Here is a 20,777-nt window from a genome sequence, read left to right as displayed (position 1 = left end):
GTATACACATGCATGTACAAACACCTTAGTACATGTGTGGGGGTTTTTTTTGTTTTTTTAAAGATTTATTTATTTATTATGTATACAGCATGTATGACTGCAGGCCAGAAGAGGGCACCAGATCTCATTACAGATGGTTGTGAGCCACCATGTGGTTGCTGGGAATTGAACTCAGGACCTCTGGAAGAGCAGTCAGTGCTCTTAACCTCTGAGCCATCTCTCCAGCCCCCGTGTATGGTTATTTGAGACAGGGTTTCACATTATACTCCTTACTGGCCTTGAACTCGTACCAGTCTTCAGTTGAGAGTTTGAGACCAGTTTAGGCCATGACAATGTGCCCTTGTCTTTTTTTTTTTTCTTGTTACATTTAGAGTGTGTGTGTGTGTGTGTGCATGTATATGCCACAACATGAATGTGGATGTCAAAAAACTTGATCCTCTCATTTTACCATGTAGGTCCAGTGGATTAAATTTGGGTGTGGCAAGCATCTTGCTAGCCATTTTGAGGGTTTTGTTTGGTTGGTTGGTTTTTGTATTGTTTTGTTGTTTTTATTATTTAAGTTATTTTTGTTTTTTTGAGACATGATCTATCTGTATAGTCCTGGCTGTCCTAGAGTTTGCTATGTAGACCAGGTTGGCCTTGAACTCACAAAAATCCTCCTGCCTCTGCCTCCCAAGTGCTGGGATAAAAGGCTTACACCACCACAGCAGCAAAGATAAATCTCTTCACCACTTGCTAGAGAACATCACCTGTGCCTCTGGGGGAGACCACACTCATCCCTGTGGCAGTCTCCCATATCTTACTACAGGAGGATTTGATTCTTGGGAATTATCTACCCAACCATCTTTGTTTCCACAAAAGAAAGCCGAGACTCAGAGACAAGGTCCTTCATCAAGGACTCCTGAGAACTCTGTGACATCACCAGGGTGAGAACCAGGTCCTTGGACTCCAGGGTGCACATCCAGGGCTGCTCCTACACACAGCATGTCTTCCCCTGGCCCTGTCTAGGAGACCAGAGGCTGACCTGGTTTCCTAGGCAACTTTTTCACCAATCTGCCCAGCTCTGAGCACCCAGGCTCAGAGGTTGAAATGAGGCTGGGGAGGAGGTTTGGTGGCACCAGCCCTTTTGTTGTTGTTGTTGTTGTTTGGTTTGGTTTTTGGTTTTTGAAACACAGTCTTATACAGCCCAAGCTAGTCTTAAACTCCCCATGTAGTTGAACTCAGAATTCTCCTGCCACTGCCTTCTGAGTTCCGGAATTACAGATGTGTACCTGTGACCCAGTTTAAAATACCTTATTTTTAACCTAAAGGTGTTCTCTCCGTTGCTACTGTCTTTGAGAAGGGCCAGGAGTATCTGGGGATCATATGTTCTATAAGCAAGAGCTCTACCATTGAGCCAGTCCCCACCCCCCTTCCTTGTTACTAGTTGCTCTGCTTTGTTTTTCCTGTTTTGAGACAGTCTTGTTATGTAGCCAAGGCTGACCATGAACCTACCCTTTGGCCTAGGCTTACCTCAAACTTGAAATCCTCCTACTTCGGCATCTCCAGTGCTAGGATTTCAGGTGTACATTACCACATCTGGCTCATTCTTCTTTTTTTCTTTTTTAATTATCCACAAAATATTTTTAAGGATTTATTTATTTTTATTTTATGTGTATCTTGCTGGCATGTATTTAAGGGCACTAGGTTTCCTGGAACTGGAGTTAGGGATAGTTATAGGCTGCCATATGGATGCTGGTCATCATACTCAGGTCCTCTGGATGAGCTGCAAGTGCTCTTAATCGCTGAGCCATCTCTCCAGTCCCTAAAAAAATAATATATTCTTTAAATTCTTAAGTTTATATACAAATGATGGTTTTTTTTTTGTTGTTGTTGTTGTGGTGGTGGTGGTGGGTTTTTGTTTCTCTGTGTAGCTATGGAGCCTGCCCTGGAACTCACTCTGTAGACCAGGCTGGCCTTGAACTTACAGAGATCCACCTGCCCCTGCCTTCTGAATGCTGGGATTAAAGGCTAGCGCCACCACCGCCCAGCAAATGATGGGCTTTATCATGGCATTTTCATACTCCTTATTATTCTTTAATTCCACTCCTAGGTATTTACACTATGAAAATTCTCGTACTTGCAGAAGATATTTGTATACTCTTTCTTATCTTTTTCAACTTATAAAATTATTCGTTATATACAGATATGGTGGTTTGAATGTGAATAGCCCATGGGCTCCTATGTTTGAATAATTTGTCCCCACTTGGTGGAGCTGTTTGGGAAGGATTAGGAGATGTGGCCTTGTTGGAGGAGGGGTGTCACTGGAGGTGGGCCTTGAGATTTCAAGACACTGGACCACTTCTGAACCCCCCCCTTGTGGTTGTGCCATGCCTGCCTGCCTGCCTATGACAGTTATGAACTCTAACTCTCCGAAACTGGAAGCCCCAAATTAGATTTTTCTTTTACAAGTTGCTCTGGTCATGGTATTTTATCATAGCAATAAGAAAGCGACTAAGACAATAGATAATAAAAAGAATGAGATAAATATATATGTCGAGAAACTATCCAATGAATATTAAGTAGCAGGTATGTTATGAAACCCCATAGTATGATTCAATTTAATAAACAAATTTTTCAGCCAGACAGTGGTGGTGCATGCCTTTAATCCCAGCACTGGGAGGCAGAGGCAATCAGATCTCTGAGTTTCAGGCCAGCCTGGTCTACAGAGTGAGTTCCAGGACAGCCAAGGCTACACAGAGAAACCCGATCTCAAAAAAACAAAAACAAAAACAACAAAATTAACATATTGTTCATTGAAACAAATCTTTTGTTTGGCTGGTTTTGGGGTGGTTTTTGTTGTTGTTGTTGTTTTCAAGACAGGATTTCTCTGTATAACAGCTTTGGATGCCTGGAACTCACTCTGTAGGCCAGGCTGGCCTCAAACTCACAGAGATCCACCTGCCTCTGCCTCCAGAGTGCTGGGATTAAAGGCTTGTGCCACCACTGCCTGGCTCATTGAAATAAATCTTAACATCGAACACGAAAATATGGGCAATGGTTATTTCCAGTAAATTTCAATTTCAAAATTATAGAAATTGAAAAAATTCAATTTCTGTAATGATTCAGTACTTTCTAGTAACCTTATTTACTTTTGTAATCAATAAGCAATAAAGCTTATTTTATGTGCATAAAAAAGTATCAGGTAGAGAATACCTATTCTAGAAAAAAAGGACCATTTCTTTTTATCGACAGGGTCTTTCTACATTGGCTATCCTAGAACTTGCCATGTAGACCAGGCTGGTCTTGAACTCACAGCAATCCACTTACCCCTGCTTCCCAAGTGCTGGGATCAAAGGCATGTGCCTGTCTCTCCGCCCCACCCCACCCCACCTTTTTTTTTTTTTTGAGACAAAGTCTCACACTATGTACTAAACTGGCCTCATCTGTGGCAGTCTTCCTGCCTCTATCTACCAAGTACTGGTATTCCAGATGTGAACCACACATCTGTCATTTTTTCCCCCTTTTATAAGTAGAAAAGGTGATCCCTACAAGCTATTGTGAGGACTTAAAAATAGAAGGACTTCTTAGCTGGGCAGTGGTGGTGTACACCTTTATTCCCAGCATTAGGGAGAGGGAGGCAAACGGATCTCTGAGTTCCAGGCCAGCCTGGTCTACAGAGTAGTATGGCCAGGATCACCCAGAGAAACCCAGTCCCAAATAAATAAATAAAAGGGCTTGTGTTCAGGTCCCTTTACTATGAAAAGACTGAGTGACTGGCACCTGCTTTGGTTCCTCTGGCTTGTCTGTCTTTCCTAAGCAGCAATAAACCAGCAGCTCCTGCTACTTCCCACCCCCAGACCCCAACTCCAAAGGTAGCTTAGTCTTTGCCAGCTGCCCTTCAATCCTGCGTCACTATTTCAGATCCCCAGCCAACAACATCTGGCAGTGAAGCCAAAGGCCACTAATGCTGACTTCCTGAATAAAACACCTGTGAACTGAGAGAGGACACAGTGATCAAGGCAGTGCACAGGGACACACAGCGGGGACAGGGACAGGGACACGGAGAGCCTGGGAGATGTTGTTCTGGCTTAGCCAGTGACTTGTCATCTTGCTCTTTAGCCCGTCCCACACATGTTCCCAAACACACAGAACCAGACATGGCGGCCTACACTTGTAATCTCAACACTCGGGATGTAGCAGAAGGGTCACCAGTTAGAGGGCAGCCTAGGTTATGTAGCAATACCCTCTAGATTAAAAAGAAAGAAAAAAGCCAGGCGGTGATGGCGCGTGCCTTTAATCTCAGCCCTCGGGAGGCAGAGGCAGGCGGATCTCTGTGAGTTCGAGGCCAGCCTGGTCTACAAATCGAGTTCCAGGAAAGGCGCAAAGCTACACAGAGAAACCCTGTCTCGAAAAACCAAAAAAAAAAAAAAAAAAAGAAAGAAAGAAAGAAAGAAAGAAAGAAAGAAAGAAAGAAAGAAAGAAAAAGTCCATTTCAAGTGATGGAGGTTCTTAGACAGGTAGAGGTATGGAGAGATGTCCTGTTATCCACAAGGAAAGTTCAGCTTCTCAGCTCATGCATACGGTGTGGCTCCTGCATAGAATATTCCCCTCCATCTTACCTGGCTCACTTCTACTCCTAAACCCTTTCTTCTTCCTACCCCACCTCCATGCAAGGGTCCTCTGCTCTCATGGCTTGTGCTGCTTTCCTTATCCAGCACTCTCCCACTAAAAGTCGCCCATGTTTCTGTCTCCCCCACTCCAGTTTAAGCTTCCTGAGATCGGGGCTGTGATTGTTTTGTCTATCCTATGTTGATATAAATCACAAGTGCTACATGGGTGAATAAAATGAAAGGCTTGTCTGGAGGGAGCATAGTTCCTACCAACCCTCGGGGAGGGCACTCCTGGGCAGAAGAAGCGAGGATAGACTTTATTCCTCCCGCCTCCCTCCCCAGTCTTCCCTCCTGGGCCACTCACTCCTTCCTCTCCTCTGCACCTTCATCTTCTGGGATCTGTTTGTAATAAGCTTGAACTCCCTCTACCGGCAAAAATTCAGAACTGCCCCTGGGAATTCATTTTTCCCTCTGGGAAGTTCCTTCTACTTCCTCCACAATTCCAGAGTTCAGGAGGGACCGGAATATGGGTAGAAAACCAGGATATCCATCCAGCAAACAGGAGGTTCCAAGGTCTGATCCCACACCTTTCCTCCCTCAACCCCAGGAGCACTTTGCCCCACACCCTCACCTTGTGTCTGTTTCCTGGTGTCTCCACACTCTTACTGCAGCTAATTCACAGAGATGTTGATTTCTGGAGCCTTTGGCTGATACATCAGTTCTGACTGTGGAAGAAATATCCAAGGACAGTTTGGGAACAGACAAAAAGAAAAAGAAGCATAAAAAAAGGGACTCAGGAACTAGATAGGAATTTACATTCAAAACAAAACAAAGATCAGGGTAGAGAAGCTAGCTCACAGAGCTGTGTGATAGCTCGCTCTATCTCCATGGGCTCATAAACCAGCCTGTGGGGGAAGATTTCCCTAAGGCCTCCACTCTGCCTGTAGTAATACAGAGACAAAAGGAATGACTATGTTGATCAGCTCTTCAGGTTGAATGGAGATCTCAGACTTCAGGGACAGCTCTGGACACCAGCCTCTCAACCCTCCCCACTCAGCCTGGAGCGTACATCCTCACTGTCATTTCTACTGAACAAGTGCTCTGGCTCCAGTCCGTTCTCAGGGATGTTCTTCTCCTCCTCTGGCATGAGCTCATCCAGCCAGAGGAGTTCCTGTGGTGAAAAGACCCACTCCAGTGCTTTTCGGACTCCCACCAGGCCCAGTAACTGCAGAGACAGAAACAAGCCCCAGGCTGTCAGCAACAGCAGCTGGGACTAGCAGTCCTAGGCTTCCTCTTATTTCACTGAGTGCTGACACATTTCTGTGAAGTAGACCCTTTTTTGTTTGTTTGATATTGCTTTGTTTTTAGGTAAGGTTTTATGTAGCTCAGGCTGGCCTTGAATTTGCCATGTAGCTAAGGATGACCTTGAGCTCCTGATCCTCAACCTCTCAAGTGTTAGTGTTGGGATTACAAGTGTGTGACATCATGCCTAGTTTTTTTGTTGGTTGGTTGGTTGGTTGGTTGGTTGGTTGGTTTTGAGACATGTTCTCACTGTGTAGCTCAGTGTATAGCTCTGGCTGGCCTGGAACTCGCTATGTAGACTAGGCTGGCCTTGAACTTGTGGTGATCCCTCTGCCTCTGTCTCCTGAGTGCTGGAATTACAGGTGTTTACCACCACATCCACTTTTGTTTTGTTTTGATTTTTAAGATTGGATCTCACCTTGAGGTCCAAGCTGGCTTCAAACACAATGTGATCCTTCTGCCTCAGCCTCCCAAGCACTGGGGTTACAAGCAAAAACCATTGTACCCAGTTTGTAGTTTAATCACATTGTACATAAAAGGCAACTGAAGCCCTAAAAGATTAGTAACTTCCCTGAGGTCACACACCTGGCATGTGGAACTAGATTGGTCCTATTGCAAAGCCAAAGGTTCTTAACTTTCTCTTCTGTTAAGCCTCACTGAGTAAGAAAAGTGTCAGCATTGTCCTTCCAGGAGCTCAGTTATTTGGGGGGTTTGTGGACAAACCCAAATTAGTTAGGAAACTTGGCGAATCGAGTATCCTGAGACTAATTCATCTGTAAGTATCCCGCAGCCATCTTTCTTGGTCTTAGGATTTCCAACCAGAAAGAGCCAGGGAAAGTAAGAGAGAGGAGTGTTCTTCAGCCACCATCCTAAGCTCAGAGTCTCCCAGAACTGCTCAACACCCCCCCCCTTCCAAGTTACCATAAGTGGGAAGATAATGGCTGCGGGGGTAGACTTGATTATCCAAAGCAGACCCAAGCAGGCAAGCTGGATGGCTGTGAACAGGTGGACTCTGCTTAGAGGCACATGCCGCAAGAGCAGCATGTCTGGCTGATGTTTTGTTGGCATCAACAATAGCTGCACTCTTTTCATGAACTGCGAGAATGGGAGGAAAGGAAAGCGGGATGATGAGGTAATTTGGAGGATGTCACTGTTAGCTACAAGCACTGCCAGGGGAAGGGCAGAGAGCTCCCTTGGCCTCCCCATCTAGAGCATGGCAGCAGAGTTCCTATGTCCAGGAAAAGCAGGATAATGGATCCGAGGGAGATTGGCAAATGTGGGGAGGAGGAGTGGGGTTGCTAGGTGATTGTAATGAGCTCACCTGGATGCTGCCGAGTGCTGCTACTCCCATGTACAGGAAGATGCCGTAGAGCACAGGCATTGGGATGAACTAGTAGTAGAGAGATAGCAAAGGAACTTACCTTCCAGCCTCCCGTGTGCCCCACTTAGACCTCCAAACTGGAGCCTGCCAGGCCTTTCTTTTCCTTTCACGTCTCATATGCCTGATTTCATTGAGTCTTTTCATGCCAATCACATGAGGTAGATTATTATTATTGTCTGCATTTTACAGATGAGGAATAGAGAGACAAAGTAACTTGCCCATACCTCTCCAATCTTTTTATTTCATCATAGTATTGCTGACCTAGAACTCTACATCCTCCTGCCCTAACCTCCTGAGTGCTGGGATTACATTGTGCCACCATACGCAGCTTCCTTTTGTCTTATCTTCACATTGCCCTCTGCTCTACATGCTCCCATATACTGTCCACTTTCCATTCATATGCTGGCATTTGTTCCTTACCCTTTCAAAGCCTTTTCCTTTGCTATTCTTTCCTCCTAAAATGTCCCTCATGCCTGGGCATGGTGACACACACTTGTGATCCAGCACTTGGGAGGCAGAGGCAGGAAGATGTATATAAATTCAAAGCCACCTTGTTCAATGTAGCAAGTTCCAGGATAGCCAGGGCTACATAGTGAAACCCTGTCTCAACCAACCAACCAGCCAACCAACCAATCAATCAATCAGATACTCCTCTTTTGGACTTTATATCCACTCACGCTTCATCTCATTTCATTCTGGAAAGGTCTTCTCTGACTGCTCAATCTGAAGTAGCCCTGGCACTGTTTGTAAAATTTAAAAATATTTGTTTACTACTGTTATTATATGTGTTCCACAGCTTGCATATGGAGGTCAACGATCAACTTGTGGGGGTGGGTTTCTTCTCCCACCATGGGTTCTAGGGACTGCACTCAGGTCAGTCATCAGGCTTGCATGCCAAAGACTTTGCCCACTGAACCATCTTGCCAGGCCAGCCCTAGCGCTCTTAATCACCTTATCTGCTTTTGTTTTTTTCACAGAAGTTATCATCTGAAGTTATCCTATTGCTTTAACTTTTAAAAATCTGTCCTCTATCTCCAGACTCCAAGGAGGATAGAGACGTATGTTATCACCACTGTATACCTCCAGTTCCTGGCACAGTGGTTGGTGTATCATTTATGAGAGTCAGCCTACTTAGCAAGTGGTTAATCCAGTCCATCTGGCTCTCCTCCTTCGTCACTCTCAGCCAGCCTCCATGACCTTGGCCCTGCCTAACCTCCTGCTCTTGTCTTCCTGCCAATGACTCTTGTCTGACATTTCCACACCCTCCTTGACTACTTTGCTGCTTGGCTTGTTGACCCTTTCTTCTATAGCTAGGCTGTGTGTGTGTGTGTGTGTGTGTGTGTGTGTGTGTGTGTGTGTGTGTAAAGTTTCTGGTAAAGTTTGGTTTCATATTCCTTTTCAGGACTTCTCCTCTCCTCTCTTTGGTACCAAGCACAGTGGGATACCCAGCAGAAGTTTCATAAGCCTTGGGAAAGAGTAAATGGTTTTTTGCTTTGAAGTTTTTCTGGGACATGAATACACACATAGTCTTAAGCTTGTTGGGAGACTGGAACAAGGACAGTGCTAGAACCCTAGGGATGATGGCATCCCTGTATCCTACTCTACCGAACAGAAATCCTACTGGCCAAGAAATTAGGTACAGTTTTTAAATGTTTATTTTTTAGATAAGGTCTCATGTAGACCAAGATGGTCCCAAACCTACTATATAACTGAGGCTATAACTGAGGCTAGCCTTGAACTTGAACTCCTGATCCTCCACCTTCTAAGTGATTGAATTACGAGTATGGGACCACCACACCTGGTCTATTTTGGTTTCTTTTGTTGTTATTGTTATTATATACTGTGTGTGCGTGCGTGCGTGCGCGCGAACGCATGGAGATTAGAGAATAAGTTGTTAGAATCAGTCCTTTCCTTCCATCTTGTAGACCCAGGCCCAATATCAAATTCAGGCTTGTTAGCAAATACCTTTATTCACTGAGCCATCACACACACACACACACACACACACACACACACACACACACACACACCACTTTTTTGTTTCTTCTGAGACAGGGTCTCACACTATAGCCTAAGCTGGCCTGCAACTTATTGTGTATGCAGGCTGGCCTCAAAGTTGAAGCAAGCCTCCTGCCTCAACCTCCTGGCTCTATGATTACAGGTAAAATCCACCATGCTCTGGAAATTTGGTTTTTTTTTAATCTGAGAAATTGGCAAGCACTTACAAATTACTTTACATCTTTAACCATCAGGTTTCTCGTTTGTAGAGTATATGTGTCTCTCAGGATTAGTTAGATGAGGATTACTGAAACAGTGTGAGAAGAAAATGCATTCTTGGAACACTAGTAAGAATTCAACCAGAGTCCGTTCTGTTGCTCTTGCTGCACTGGCCCTGACCCTGGCCAAACTTGTACCTTGAGCACAGGTGCCAGGAAGATGGAGATGCCTGTAAGGATGAACACCACCAAACCCGTCAGCCGCTGCTCCCTGTGGGGAGAAGGAGGAATTATCTGGGTCTAAGTGTGCTCCTGGAGCACCCAGGCTAGACCCCTTAACCAGGCCTAGTACAGACCTGGCATCCAGAGAGGAGAAGAGGGATTCCCTTGATAAGTTACCTGGCAAAGGCCCCTTGCCTGCTGTAAAAAACTGAAAGGAAAGGCAAAGCGCTCCAGCATGGGGCCCAGGCCCCTCATCAGTTCAGGTTCATTGTTGTTCTGTTTTGTTTGGGGTTTTTAAAATGTTTTATTACATTTTACTGATTTATACTGTGTATGTGCATGCATGTATATACATATGTGCCTGTCTTGGTGTGCATGTGATGGTCAGAGGACAACTTGCAGGAGTCAGTTCTTTCCTTTCATCACCCAGGTCCCAGGAAGTCATGAGATGTGGCCAGAAGTGCCTTTACCCACTGAACCACATCACCAGCCCGCTGGGGTTGTTTGTTTGTTTGTTTGTTTTAGTGGTTCTAGGAATCAAACCTAGGGCCTCATATGAACTAGGTCAGCACTACCACTGAATTCCATCCCCAATTCCATAAGTTGTTTTTTTATTTTGGTGGGAAATTAGCAATTTCCACTGCCATAAAGACTTAATATTTCATAATTTACAAAGTTAGTCAATGTCATGTATTTTAGGTAGACTCTGTTTCTAACAGCTACAAAATTGTTTTTGTCATGGATTCCTTTGCAACGTCCATGGTATGTTTTTACATGGAGTGGGGACTGTTAGGTGGCATCTCACCCTCCACTTTATCCCTGGCTACCTTCACCCTTACATTTATAATTCTCTTCTTTTTTAGGGAGGGGAGGGGGCTGTTGTTTGGTTGGTTGTTTTGGTTGTTTGTTTGGTTTGGTTTTTTGAGACAGGATTTCTCTGTGTAGTCCTGGCTGCCCTGGAACTCGCTCTGTAGATCAGGCTGGCCTTGAACTCAGAGAGATCCGCCTGGCTCTGCCTCTCAAGCGCTGGGATTAAAGATGTGCACCACCACCTGTATAACACTCTTCTTGAGGCCCCTCACCCATCTCAAAGTGCGTCTACTTTCCCCATGGCAGTTCTTAAAGGGTATAAGCATAGAATTCAAGCTGCCCGAATAACTCACACATCCCATAACTCTTTGGCCATACCTTTCTCACTCCAGCCTACTGATTACATGCTTTACCTGATGCCCAGGAAGTGGGGGGCTTCGCCAGGGACACAGGCTTTGCTTTCTCTCCGAAGACTATCCATGTGGGCCAGGGAGATGACAGTGGCTGAGACATACCAGGGCAGCCCAAGTGCCGATGTGAGCAGCATCAAAACAGCTACACAGAAGAGGTCCAGGTGGAAGCCAGCTCCCTTCTGCAGGAAATGGGGGTTGTTTTGAAGCTAGAGGTGCCATCTGGAGCCCGCTCTGGAGTTTCTTATCTCAGCCCTTACCTAGCAGCCTTACCTGCAGTCTATATTCTGCACGGTTGAGGATGACTGCTGTGATCTGCTGGTCCATGAAGATAAGGATAGACAGCAGCAGAGCAGGCAAGGCAGCTGCCACACTCAGCCACCAGGGGTTAGTTCCAAAAGGAGACACCAGCCAGCCACGCCCAGGGAGTGTAGGCTAAGGGGACATTCCATGGACAGGTTGGAAAGTGTCTCCCAAGAACACCTTACCTACACGCCCCTACCTCCTTCCTACCTTGGCACTCTCCCACAATCTACCTCCTGCTCCCAAGACCTTAGATTCTAGATGGTAGCACTGTCACACACACACACACACACACACACACACACACCTCTCCTTTGTGTATCCCAGTACCTTAAAAGGGAACAGAAAGAAGGGACTAGTCTGGATGGAGCCAAGGGCTCTGGATTTTGGTTCCGGGCGCTCTCTCTCTCTCTCTCTCTCTCTCTCTCTCTCTCTCTCTCTCTCTCTCTCTCTTTCACTCACTCTCTCTCTCTGGAAGAAGAGTTGGTGAATATAACCTGCACACACTGCTTTGTTCTTATTCACAGCCTTCCTCCTTAGGCTCACACCCCACCCCACCATCCAGAATGGGGCAGCTCAGGTTCAGACCTGCCTCGGTCTGGGGCAGAGGTGGGGCAGGGTTAGGTGTGTCTGCGTCTGCTCTGATTATAAGCGTCTGTGGTGGGGAGGGGGCCCAGGTGATTGGCTGAGGTTCTGAGCCCTAAAACCACCCCCATTAGAGCCCCCTTGCTGTCCTGCCCTGGTGGGGTCTGGGGGGAAAGGTTTCCTATTGTCCAGGCAAAGTCTGGTACTATATACTGTTATGCCCTACAGAAGGAGCTCCAGCTTTACTGAATCAGAGTTGGCAGTGAGGGGTGTAAAGAAGTGTAGAGTGTATGGAAGTGGGTAGGGCCATGCCAGTGGCAGGGAGAAGCCATAACAGCAGCATTTACTGAGTATGTGATATGTGCCAAGCACTGTAGTAACTATTTAGACTATGATACGTAAACCCGAAAACAACCTATGAGAGACGGCTATCGATTATTCCATTTTTATAGACTAAAATTCTCAGGGGAGGGATGGTGGTGCATGCCTGTAATCACAGCACATGGAGGGTTAAAGCAGGAAGATCAAGAGTTCAAGGCCAGCCTTGGCTACATAGGGAGTTTGAGGTCAATTTGAACTACAGGAGACTCTGTCTCCAAAAAACATAGATGCCTAGAGCCAGCTAGGAAGAGGCAGAATTGGAATTCAAACCCAAGCCTGTTGCCCAGAGCCCATTCTCCAACACCTACCCTATAATAATAGCTATTGTGTACAGCATTCTTCATTCCTTATGTGTCTGTTGAGCTACCTCATTTTATCACTCAACAACTCTGTGAGGCCATTGTTTTTACCCTCTCTACCATGAGTGAAGGGAAAGGCTAGGAGGAAGAGAAGTACGGAATTTATGCATCTTATTGCTCCAAAGTTGCTGCCACTGTCCCCATCCTCCTCCCTCATTCTGTCCAGCTCTCACCTTGAATTCTGTGGGCACCAAGAGCTTCGGCGTGGCTAGGCCAAGAAAGGCGTCAAGGCCACAGCCCAGCAGGATGGCCAGGACTGAGGAAAAGTCGCCCAACACCTTGCGCACCTGGCCATATAGTGGACGGTTTAGTCTGGGTCTGCCATTTCTTTTTTAACCTTTCCCATTTGCAGACAGGACCCAGGACTAAAACCAGACTTTTACACAGAAAGAAAAGTGGAACTTACAACAGAGGGGAAGAGGCGGCTGTTCTTTACATGCTTGAGGGCCATGGCACAAAGGAAGGAAGTAAAGAAGAGGAGAAGGGAGAAGAAGGCAATGTCTGGCACCGTGTAACAGCTGGGACCGTGCGGGTAGCCTCCCTGCCGGATGCACTCAGGTGGAGACAGCAAGGATGCATTGACCAGCCCTAGGTGCTGAATAGAGGGATGGTAAGGTATTGGACAGTGAGCAGCAGAGGACCCACCTCAAAGGAAGGGAACCCACAGAGACATCAGGGACCCAGGATTGGCCATAGGCTAAATTGAAGTAATCAATGAAGCTTTCTTTCCTCTCTGGGTGGGAAGAGCCGAAGATCTCTAACTCTTTTCTTTCTCAGACCTTTCTTGGTGCAGGCTCTCACCACGCTTAAGACATCTGTGTCTTTGTGCTTTGTACTTGTCCACTCAGATGCATTTCCTGGGAAGCAGAGAATTCTGGCGTAAGCCCTCTTTCCTTGAGAAACTTTTCTCCACAGGATTCAGCTTCGTTGTTCCACCTGAACTAGAAAGGTCCTGATTCTGATCATCCCGCTGATCAAGTGTGTTCTCAAGTTGCTACTGTGTACACTCATGCCCTCGGATTCCCTGCCCTCTGTGTCTCTGGCGCTGAGCACAAAACTGAGCCACAACACTTGCTCATCAAACATTGACCAAATGCATGCACTTCCAGATCTGTGTGTACCAGAGCAAGAAGTGGTCTCATTCAGGACTAGTAGAATCAGACACAGATTAGAAAAGATACGTTTTTTAGCTAGGTAGTTGATGGCTCACGCTTATACTCTGAGCAGTTGGAGATAGGGGTAGGGGGATCAGGAGTTCAAGGTCATCACTGATTACATAGTGAGTTGGAGACCATACTAGGCTACATGAGACCCTGTCTCCCCCTGGGCCGCCCCCTCTCCACCAAGGACATCTTCCCCCATTTCTGCTGCTACCTTCCATGTGGAGGGATCTATGTAAGCGTAACACTTCAAACCGCTCCACCTGGTTATCCGCTTTCACTCAGGAGCTGTGATTTGTTGGATTGAGAACTTTAGGAGGCAGGCATGCCTGGTCCTGCCCTTTCCTCTCTTCTCTCGAGAGTAAGCTGCCTGGTTGGCGTACTTAGCTCTGCTCCTCTGGTGCAACACAGTCCCCCATCCAGTGCTGCCATGCTGGGATGGGTAAGTCTGATTTTGGCTTCACTCTTAGGAAGCCCATTAACCCATATGGAGATCCCATACTCTTCTATCAGGGCTGTCAGAAGTAAACACAACCCTGGGATTTCCGTGGATTTATTTTGTACCTGATCCTGAACCCGAAAGGAGAGTTCTGGCTATTGGATAAGTACTCGGCATTTTCCTGAACTTAGCCCAGTTCCCGCCTCTTTCCTCACCTGGCCAAGGTATCAGTTTCCCTCACCTACCTCCTGGGCCTGGGTATTGACAGAAGCAGCCATAGGCAGGAGATCCTGGCCTTTGGATTGGATAGGCATGAATCAAGTTCAGCATTTTCCCCACGGCATCATAAATGAAGATGAGGCTGATGAGAGCACAGAATCCTTCCTCTGTGAATCGGGTGAAGTAGCGCACCAGCAAGCTGGCCTCTGTAGCCACCAGCACCAGGCAAAGTGTGGCCATCCAGATGCCTACCCACAGGCGGAAGGGCAGGTAGTCCAGGCTGTGATCTCTGTAGGAGTGAGGACAGTCAGTGCTGGCTGCCCCCCACCTAACCCAGGGCAGGTGCCCCTCAAGCCAGAGGAAGCCCCCACCCTCTCCTCTTCACCCACCGGGCTGGAGAGGTGAGAGAGGTCTCCTACCTGCTAAAAGAGAAGAGCAGGCGCTCAAACACCAGCACTGGCCCTGTGCTGCTAAGGATGGTGAGGGGCTGGCCTGCCATCAGGCAGAAGGCAGCGCCAGCCACCGCTGTGCCCAGGAAACTCTCCAGCACTCCCTGGAAGTGGACATAGCTCTTCATAGGACCCTGGCCTCCCAACACAGGAGCCCTAGCTCCCGTGGAGTGTCAGCCCCACTCACAGTCCCAAGAGGTCAGGCAGGTGGGACACCAAAGTTTATGCCAATCCCATTATACAAACCCACGCACCTGGGCACCTTCAGTGGCATCTCCCAGCAGACCCCCAAAAGTGATGGCGTTTGTGACTGTGGCCAGGTAAATGTAGAGCACAGCTGAGAAACATTGGGGGTGTAGGGCGTCCAAGAAATCGCTGGGGTACCAGCCTGCCTTCCGGCGCACGTCCTGGACAAGACCCCCAAACAGCCTCCCACCCGTGGGTCGTCAGCGATCCAGGTTTCCATACCCCACGCCTGCATCCTGCTTTTCTCTGTATCCAGGGGAGCCCCTCCCATATTGCCTGCACATTTTGATGCCCCTGTGACTCTTCCATATTATCCCAACCCTTGTTCCCATCCAACTCCCCTCACCTGCCGGTCCTTTGCAATTCTGGGCTGGGTGTGTGCTGTCCATTGTGGTGCCTGTCCTCTGCCTGGGACGCACTCTGGTGGGAGAGGCCAGTGACTTCCTGCAGTTCCGAGTGGAGTCTGAGCAGAAAGGGAACCCCAGATGGGCTGACATCTTCAGCCAACCTGACATTTGACTCCAGAGTACGTGACATCCCGCCCCCTGGAGGCTACTGTGGTGGCTGCTAAGGGCGCTCTCAAACTGTCCGGGAGAAGTTAGATCCAGGTCACAGTCCCACTGTGTGAATGCCAAACTTAGCCAGGGAGCACCGTAGACCCATAACCAAAGGGAAGATCTGTGTGGAATTGTGGTCCCAGGTACCTTTTGTGCTGAGAGGGTAGGCATTTGGGCGGGGGAATCCGGGCTGTTCGGTCCCACCGACCTGGGGGGAGAGTTGTCACCTCCTGTAGGAAGGCATCCAGGGCTGCCAGAAGGTCATGGAGATCGCTTGCCCGACGAACTGACCACTGGAATTGCTGCATTTAAGGTCACAGAGTGGACAGTAAATGCACTATTTGGACAAGTGTTTTCACTTGTATTTTCTCAAAACCACACTCACACAAACTACAAGCAGTCAAATTCACAATTTACACACAAATGCATACATTTGTTCATTTGTTCATTCATTCATTCATTCATTCATTCATTCATGCTGTGCCGATTGCAGTTCGGCTACATTGGTAGCTATGGAAATGTTATCCCCCAGGTTACAAACACAAAGCCACACTCTGCCTCACTGTTATTTCTGATCAGAGTCTATATGCATGCTCCATACACACACGCAAATATGCACACAGAGAGACTGAGGAACTGCTCTACTCACCGGGTCACTGAGGAGGACAGCTGCTGCCCGACCCATCTCACGGTAGCTCCCTTCCAGGGTGGGAGGACCCAAAAGGAGGCAGAAAAACCTGAAGAAGGAATGGGGCCTCCAAGCTGCTTTCTCATCCGGCAGCACTGCCTGCTAAGAGCAGCCTCTGACACTTAGCTCTGACCTCCCTACTGCTCAAGTACACACCAGCTCTGCAGACTCACCCCTGGGTAGCACTTCCTAGACACTCTCGGGGAACTGGATCCCAAGACCCCACCCTCCTCAGTAAAGGCCCTTCTGTGCCCAAGAGTCCTGATTCTCACTCAGTCACCTCACCTGCTAGGCAAGATCACCTCTGTAAGAGGCTCCAGCACCACTGGAGTCCGCAGTCTTACGAAGGCCCCTAGTGGCTGAGCCAGGAAACCCAGCTCTCCTGCCAACACTGCTGCTGCCTCAGCTCCCGGAGGCAGCTTCTGTCTCAAGGGGTTCTGGTGCTGGGTGGCAGAGTATGAGAGGTTATTTAGAGAGGGAGATGTTGGCAGAAACTCAACCGAGGAGCCTGGTGGAAGGTGGGTCTCTCAATTCCCGATCTTCCTCCCAGCCTTGCCCAAGGAAGGGCCACAAACCTTCAGGGGGGTGTCCTCATCATGAGAAGCATTTCTGAAAGCACTAGACCCTGCAAAACAGGAATACATAGTAGTTAAGAGCACAAGCTTTAGGGGAAGGCCTACTGGGGGATAGCTGTGATAGACGTCTCCATGGTAACTGAAGTTTAAATGAGCAGATACTGCATGTAAAGCTCCTGGCACAGGACCTGCCAAGTACAGCCCTTTGGAGAGCCCTGGCTGTTATGGCCCCGGCGCCCACTCTTCTGCCTTCACCATTACCACCAGGTTCCTCTTGCCCATGCATCTTGGCCTGAGGACTGAGCCAAGTTGAGACCACTCCTGGCTCAAGAAAACAGAAGGTAGCTGGGCTCCTCCTATCCCAGAGTCTCGATCCTAGGCCCAAGGAAGCATCTCTCACCTCTGCAGGGCCTGATGCCTGGGGTCTGGATGTGGTGCTGGGGTCTCTGCAGCAGCAAGGCTTGGAGCTGTCCTCTCAGTTCTGGGCTCAGGGACTCCCCACTGATTACCTGCTCTGCAGAATAGATGTGAAGTTCAAAACCCCTCCTGAGAGCTCTCTGTCCTACCACTGGCTCCCTTCCATGCTTCTCATTCCTTGAGTTTTTCCTTCTCAGGAAATTCATGGGCTAATGAACTCCCCCTGTGGGTTTTTTTGTTTGTTTGTTTCGGTTTTTTTTTTTTTTTTTTTTTTTTTTTTGTGGTTTTTCGAGACAGGGTTTCTCTGTAGCTTTGGAGTCTGTCCTGGACTAGCTCTGTAGACCAGGCTGGCCTTGAACTCACAGAGATCCACCTGCCTCTGCCTCCCGAGTGCTGGGATTAAAGGCATGTGCCACCACCGCCCGGCTCCTATGTTGTTTTGAGACACGTCTCACTACATAAACTGGGCTGCCTAATTTTCAGTGGTCCTCCTGTCCTCGGCCTGCCAAGTACTGAGATTACAGACGTGTCACCACCCCCAGCTGCTTTTCCATCCTTATCTCTGTGACAGAAATGGGCAGTCCCTGGGGTAGGATGAGGGAGGGAGAGGCTCTGGAAGATTCAAAGATTTGGGGGGAAGTTCCCAGGGAATAGAATGTCTCCCAAGCCTACCCACAAGCTCCAGGAGGTTCTGAGCTTGACAGTCCAGCAGTACAATGCCCTCGGCCAACAGGCTTCGAAGCTTCTGGAGGCTGGGTAAGGCCAGGGTAGGCACATGGGGGGCACTCCACCGGCCTGCGCCTACTTCTAGCTTTTCTTCGAACAGCACCCACCTGTGACGAAGGATAGGCAGTGTTGTCAGGAGACTCTCCCATGTCTAGGACGTAGAGGGCAGTGCGGCTGCCTTTGACCCAGTTGTGCAGAGTATCTCTCCCTGAGCAGTCACCCTTCACTGGGTCTCAGAGAACTCAGAACCATATAGAGGAAGCTGAGCCTCATGGAAAGAATACAAGGGACAAATCCTAATTTGAGGTGGGAAGGATGTTGTAGAACTAGCCAGGTCCTACTCACCTGCCTGTCTCCTTCCACTCCAGTGCGTGGGGCCAGCCCAACAGCTCATTCAGTTGAATGAAGAGCAGAGGGTCCTGGGATAGCCCCGATTCCACGTTGTCTGTGTCTGAGGGACCACCAAGGCCGGGACCAGGGCCAAGGCCACTGTCCAGTTCCTCTGAAAGAACATTTTCATGAGCACTAGAATGTCCAAAGTCCTCTTGGCCTGGCAGCTTCATCTTGGAGAGGCTTGCACACAGTCTTGGGAGCTGTGCTGTCCTGGGGCCTCCGGCTGGCTACATTTATACTGCACCGCTCACTACAGCTCAGCACAAGCAAAGCCAAGTCTGTTGGCTCCAGAAAATACTGGTCATCTCCTCTACTTGTTCTCGGAGCCCTGCTGGTCCAAGTGTCTGTAAGACTAATTAGCCATTCCCAGACCCTTCAGAAGTGCCCAACCTGTGTATGTGCATCACATCTGACCTCACTGTATTTTGTGTAAATAAATAGGAGTAACTGCTACCCAGCCCAGATTCTGTTGCCCCTGGCCATCCTGTATCAAATATTGACACCACAAATCCAGGACTGTTTGGGTGTCAACAGTATAGCATAGGGGCCACAGACACACATCTGGACAAAGAAGGAACTAATAAATAACTAGGCTTGTGGAAGCTAGGCAGGGCAAGGGAGACAGAAAGTAAAGGGCTCTTAAGTGGGCTAACTTTGGAAAGTGGAGACAGGTCATGGAGAACACAATGCCTATATCTTAAATTCTTCTATCCAATGTCTGGAAACCCAATTTAGTTATGTGCCCCTTTTAACTCAAACCCTCACTGAAGGTGGTAGAGATTGTGTGTGTGTGTGTGTGTGTGTGTGTGTGTGTGTGTGTGTGTGTGTGTACACGAGTTTCTGGAGCCAAAGTTACAAAAAACAATGTGGTCCTTTATCAAATTCTATTGATTCTCCCTTTCAAATGTACCCAGAATCCAACCACATTCCCCAACTCCAACATACTACTCTGATCCAAGCCACTGTCATTTCTCACCTGAATTATTTCAGTGGCCCACTAGACTTTTGCAATAACCTCTTTGGCTTTGGCTCTTCCTCACTTTCCAAAGTTCATCTTCCATACAGCAGCCATAAGGATTTTATGTGTTTGTTTGAGACAGGGTCTCACTATGTATCCCTGGCTGGCCTGGAATTTGTTACAGAGACTGAATTGGTCTTGAACTCTCAGAGATCTGCCTACCTCTGCCCCCGACTGCTGGGCTTAAAAGCATGTGCCACCACTCCTAGCTAAGGGTCCTTTTAAAAATATTTTTAGAGACTCCTTTAATCCCAGCACTCGGGAAGGAGCCATCTCCGTGGGATGGAACCAGAACGGATCCGAACACTCTGTCTGAGGCCAACCCAGGGCCCAGCTGCCGATCCTACGAAACCCAACAACTTGGAGGTGTTGGTGAGATTACCTTACTAAACAACCTGCTCATCTGAGATCCATTCGGGAGAGGATTCAGAATCCTACAGTCTACAGTCTGAGGAAACAAGATCAGCTGAGGAGTTGACGAATGAGCAAAATGTGACCTGAAAACACAAAAGAAGGCGCTGCCCTGCCACTGAACCAGATCACCAGAATCATAAGCCCACCCTGCACCGACTGGGAACAGGTAAGCCCCCATCTCCAGACTGGCAGATCAGGTCTCTAACCCCTAGGCCCTACCCATCAGAGTCCCAGGGACCAGACAGCTACCTTTCCCTGATCCCCCACCGGGGAAAAAAAAAAAAAAAAAAAAAAAAAACACCCACGAACCTACGAACCTAACAACCACTGAAACCATAAGCACACCCTGCACCAACTAGGAACAACTGCTCCCTGAGATAGAACCCACTAACACTGATTGGACTAAGCTGCTCCTGAAGAAACAGAGCCCAACAACACCGATTTAACCAAGAATTAACAATTAGAACAAGAGAGGCACCTTCAGACACAGACACCACCTACACCGAGCAGAGGAAGAGATGAGTAGACGCCAGTGCAAAAATACAGGCAACAACATAAAGACCTATATGACAACATCAGAACCCAGTGATTCTACACCTGCAAGACCTGAACATACCAAAGCAGAAGAAGCAGAAGAAATCAATCCTAAAAATGACTTTAAAAAGATGATAGAGGCCCTTAAAGAGGAAATGAAAAACTCCCTTAAAGAAATGGAAGAAAAAAACAAACAAAAAATTGGAAGAAATCAAAGAAAGCCAAGAAAAAGTAATTAAACAGATGAAGGAAACAATTCAAGATTTGAAAATTGAAATTGAGACAATAAAGAAAACACAAACTGAGGGAATGCTGGAAATAGAAATCCTGACTAAACGAACAGAAACTACAGAAGCAAGCATAACCAACCGATGGATGGAT

General features: G+C 47.7%; 2 protein-coding genes across 7 annotated transcripts in view; one reads left to right on the top strand and one right to left on the bottom strand.

Annotated features, from left to right (window-relative positions):
• Hbegf (heparin binding EGF like growth factor) overlaps nt 1-20,777 on the top strand; it is a 114,302-nt gene that overhangs the window by 68,509 nt on the left and 25,016 nt on the right. The window lies entirely within an intron of this gene.
• Nucleotides 1,659-18,791, bottom strand: Slc4a9 (solute carrier family 4 member 9). Its single transcript, XM_059246561.1, has 22 exons — nt 18,383-18,791; nt 17,984-18,144; nt 17,295-17,408; nt 16,895-16,944; nt 16,605-16,762; nt 16,281-16,368; nt 15,779-15,933; nt 15,421-15,537; nt 15,083-15,257; nt 14,799-14,932; nt 14,406-14,668; nt 13,363-13,418; nt 12,968-13,156; nt 12,735-12,848; nt 11,207-11,368; nt 10,937-11,115; nt 9,690-9,762; nt 7,216-7,284; nt 6,816-6,989; nt 5,662-5,817; nt 5,224-5,317; nt 1,659-1,804 (listed from the first exon to the last, which is right to left on the bottom strand). Exons 1-21 carry the CDS (start codon nt 18,598-18,600, stop codon nt 5,264-5,266), a joined length of 2,859 nt encoding a protein of 952 aa, XP_059102544.1. The 5' UTR covers nt 18,601-18,791; the 3' UTR covers nt 1,659-1,804; nt 5,224-5,263.

The sequence above is a fragment of the Peromyscus eremicus genome, chromosome 19, assembly GCF_949786415.1.
Source record: "Peromyscus eremicus chromosome 19, PerEre_H2_v1, whole genome shotgun sequence".
Lineage (NCBI taxonomy): Eukaryota > Metazoa > Chordata > Mammalia > Rodentia > Cricetidae > Peromyscus > Peromyscus eremicus.
The sequence above is the reverse complement of the archived record's forward strand: the minus strand, read 5'-3'. Positions and strand labels throughout refer to the sequence as shown.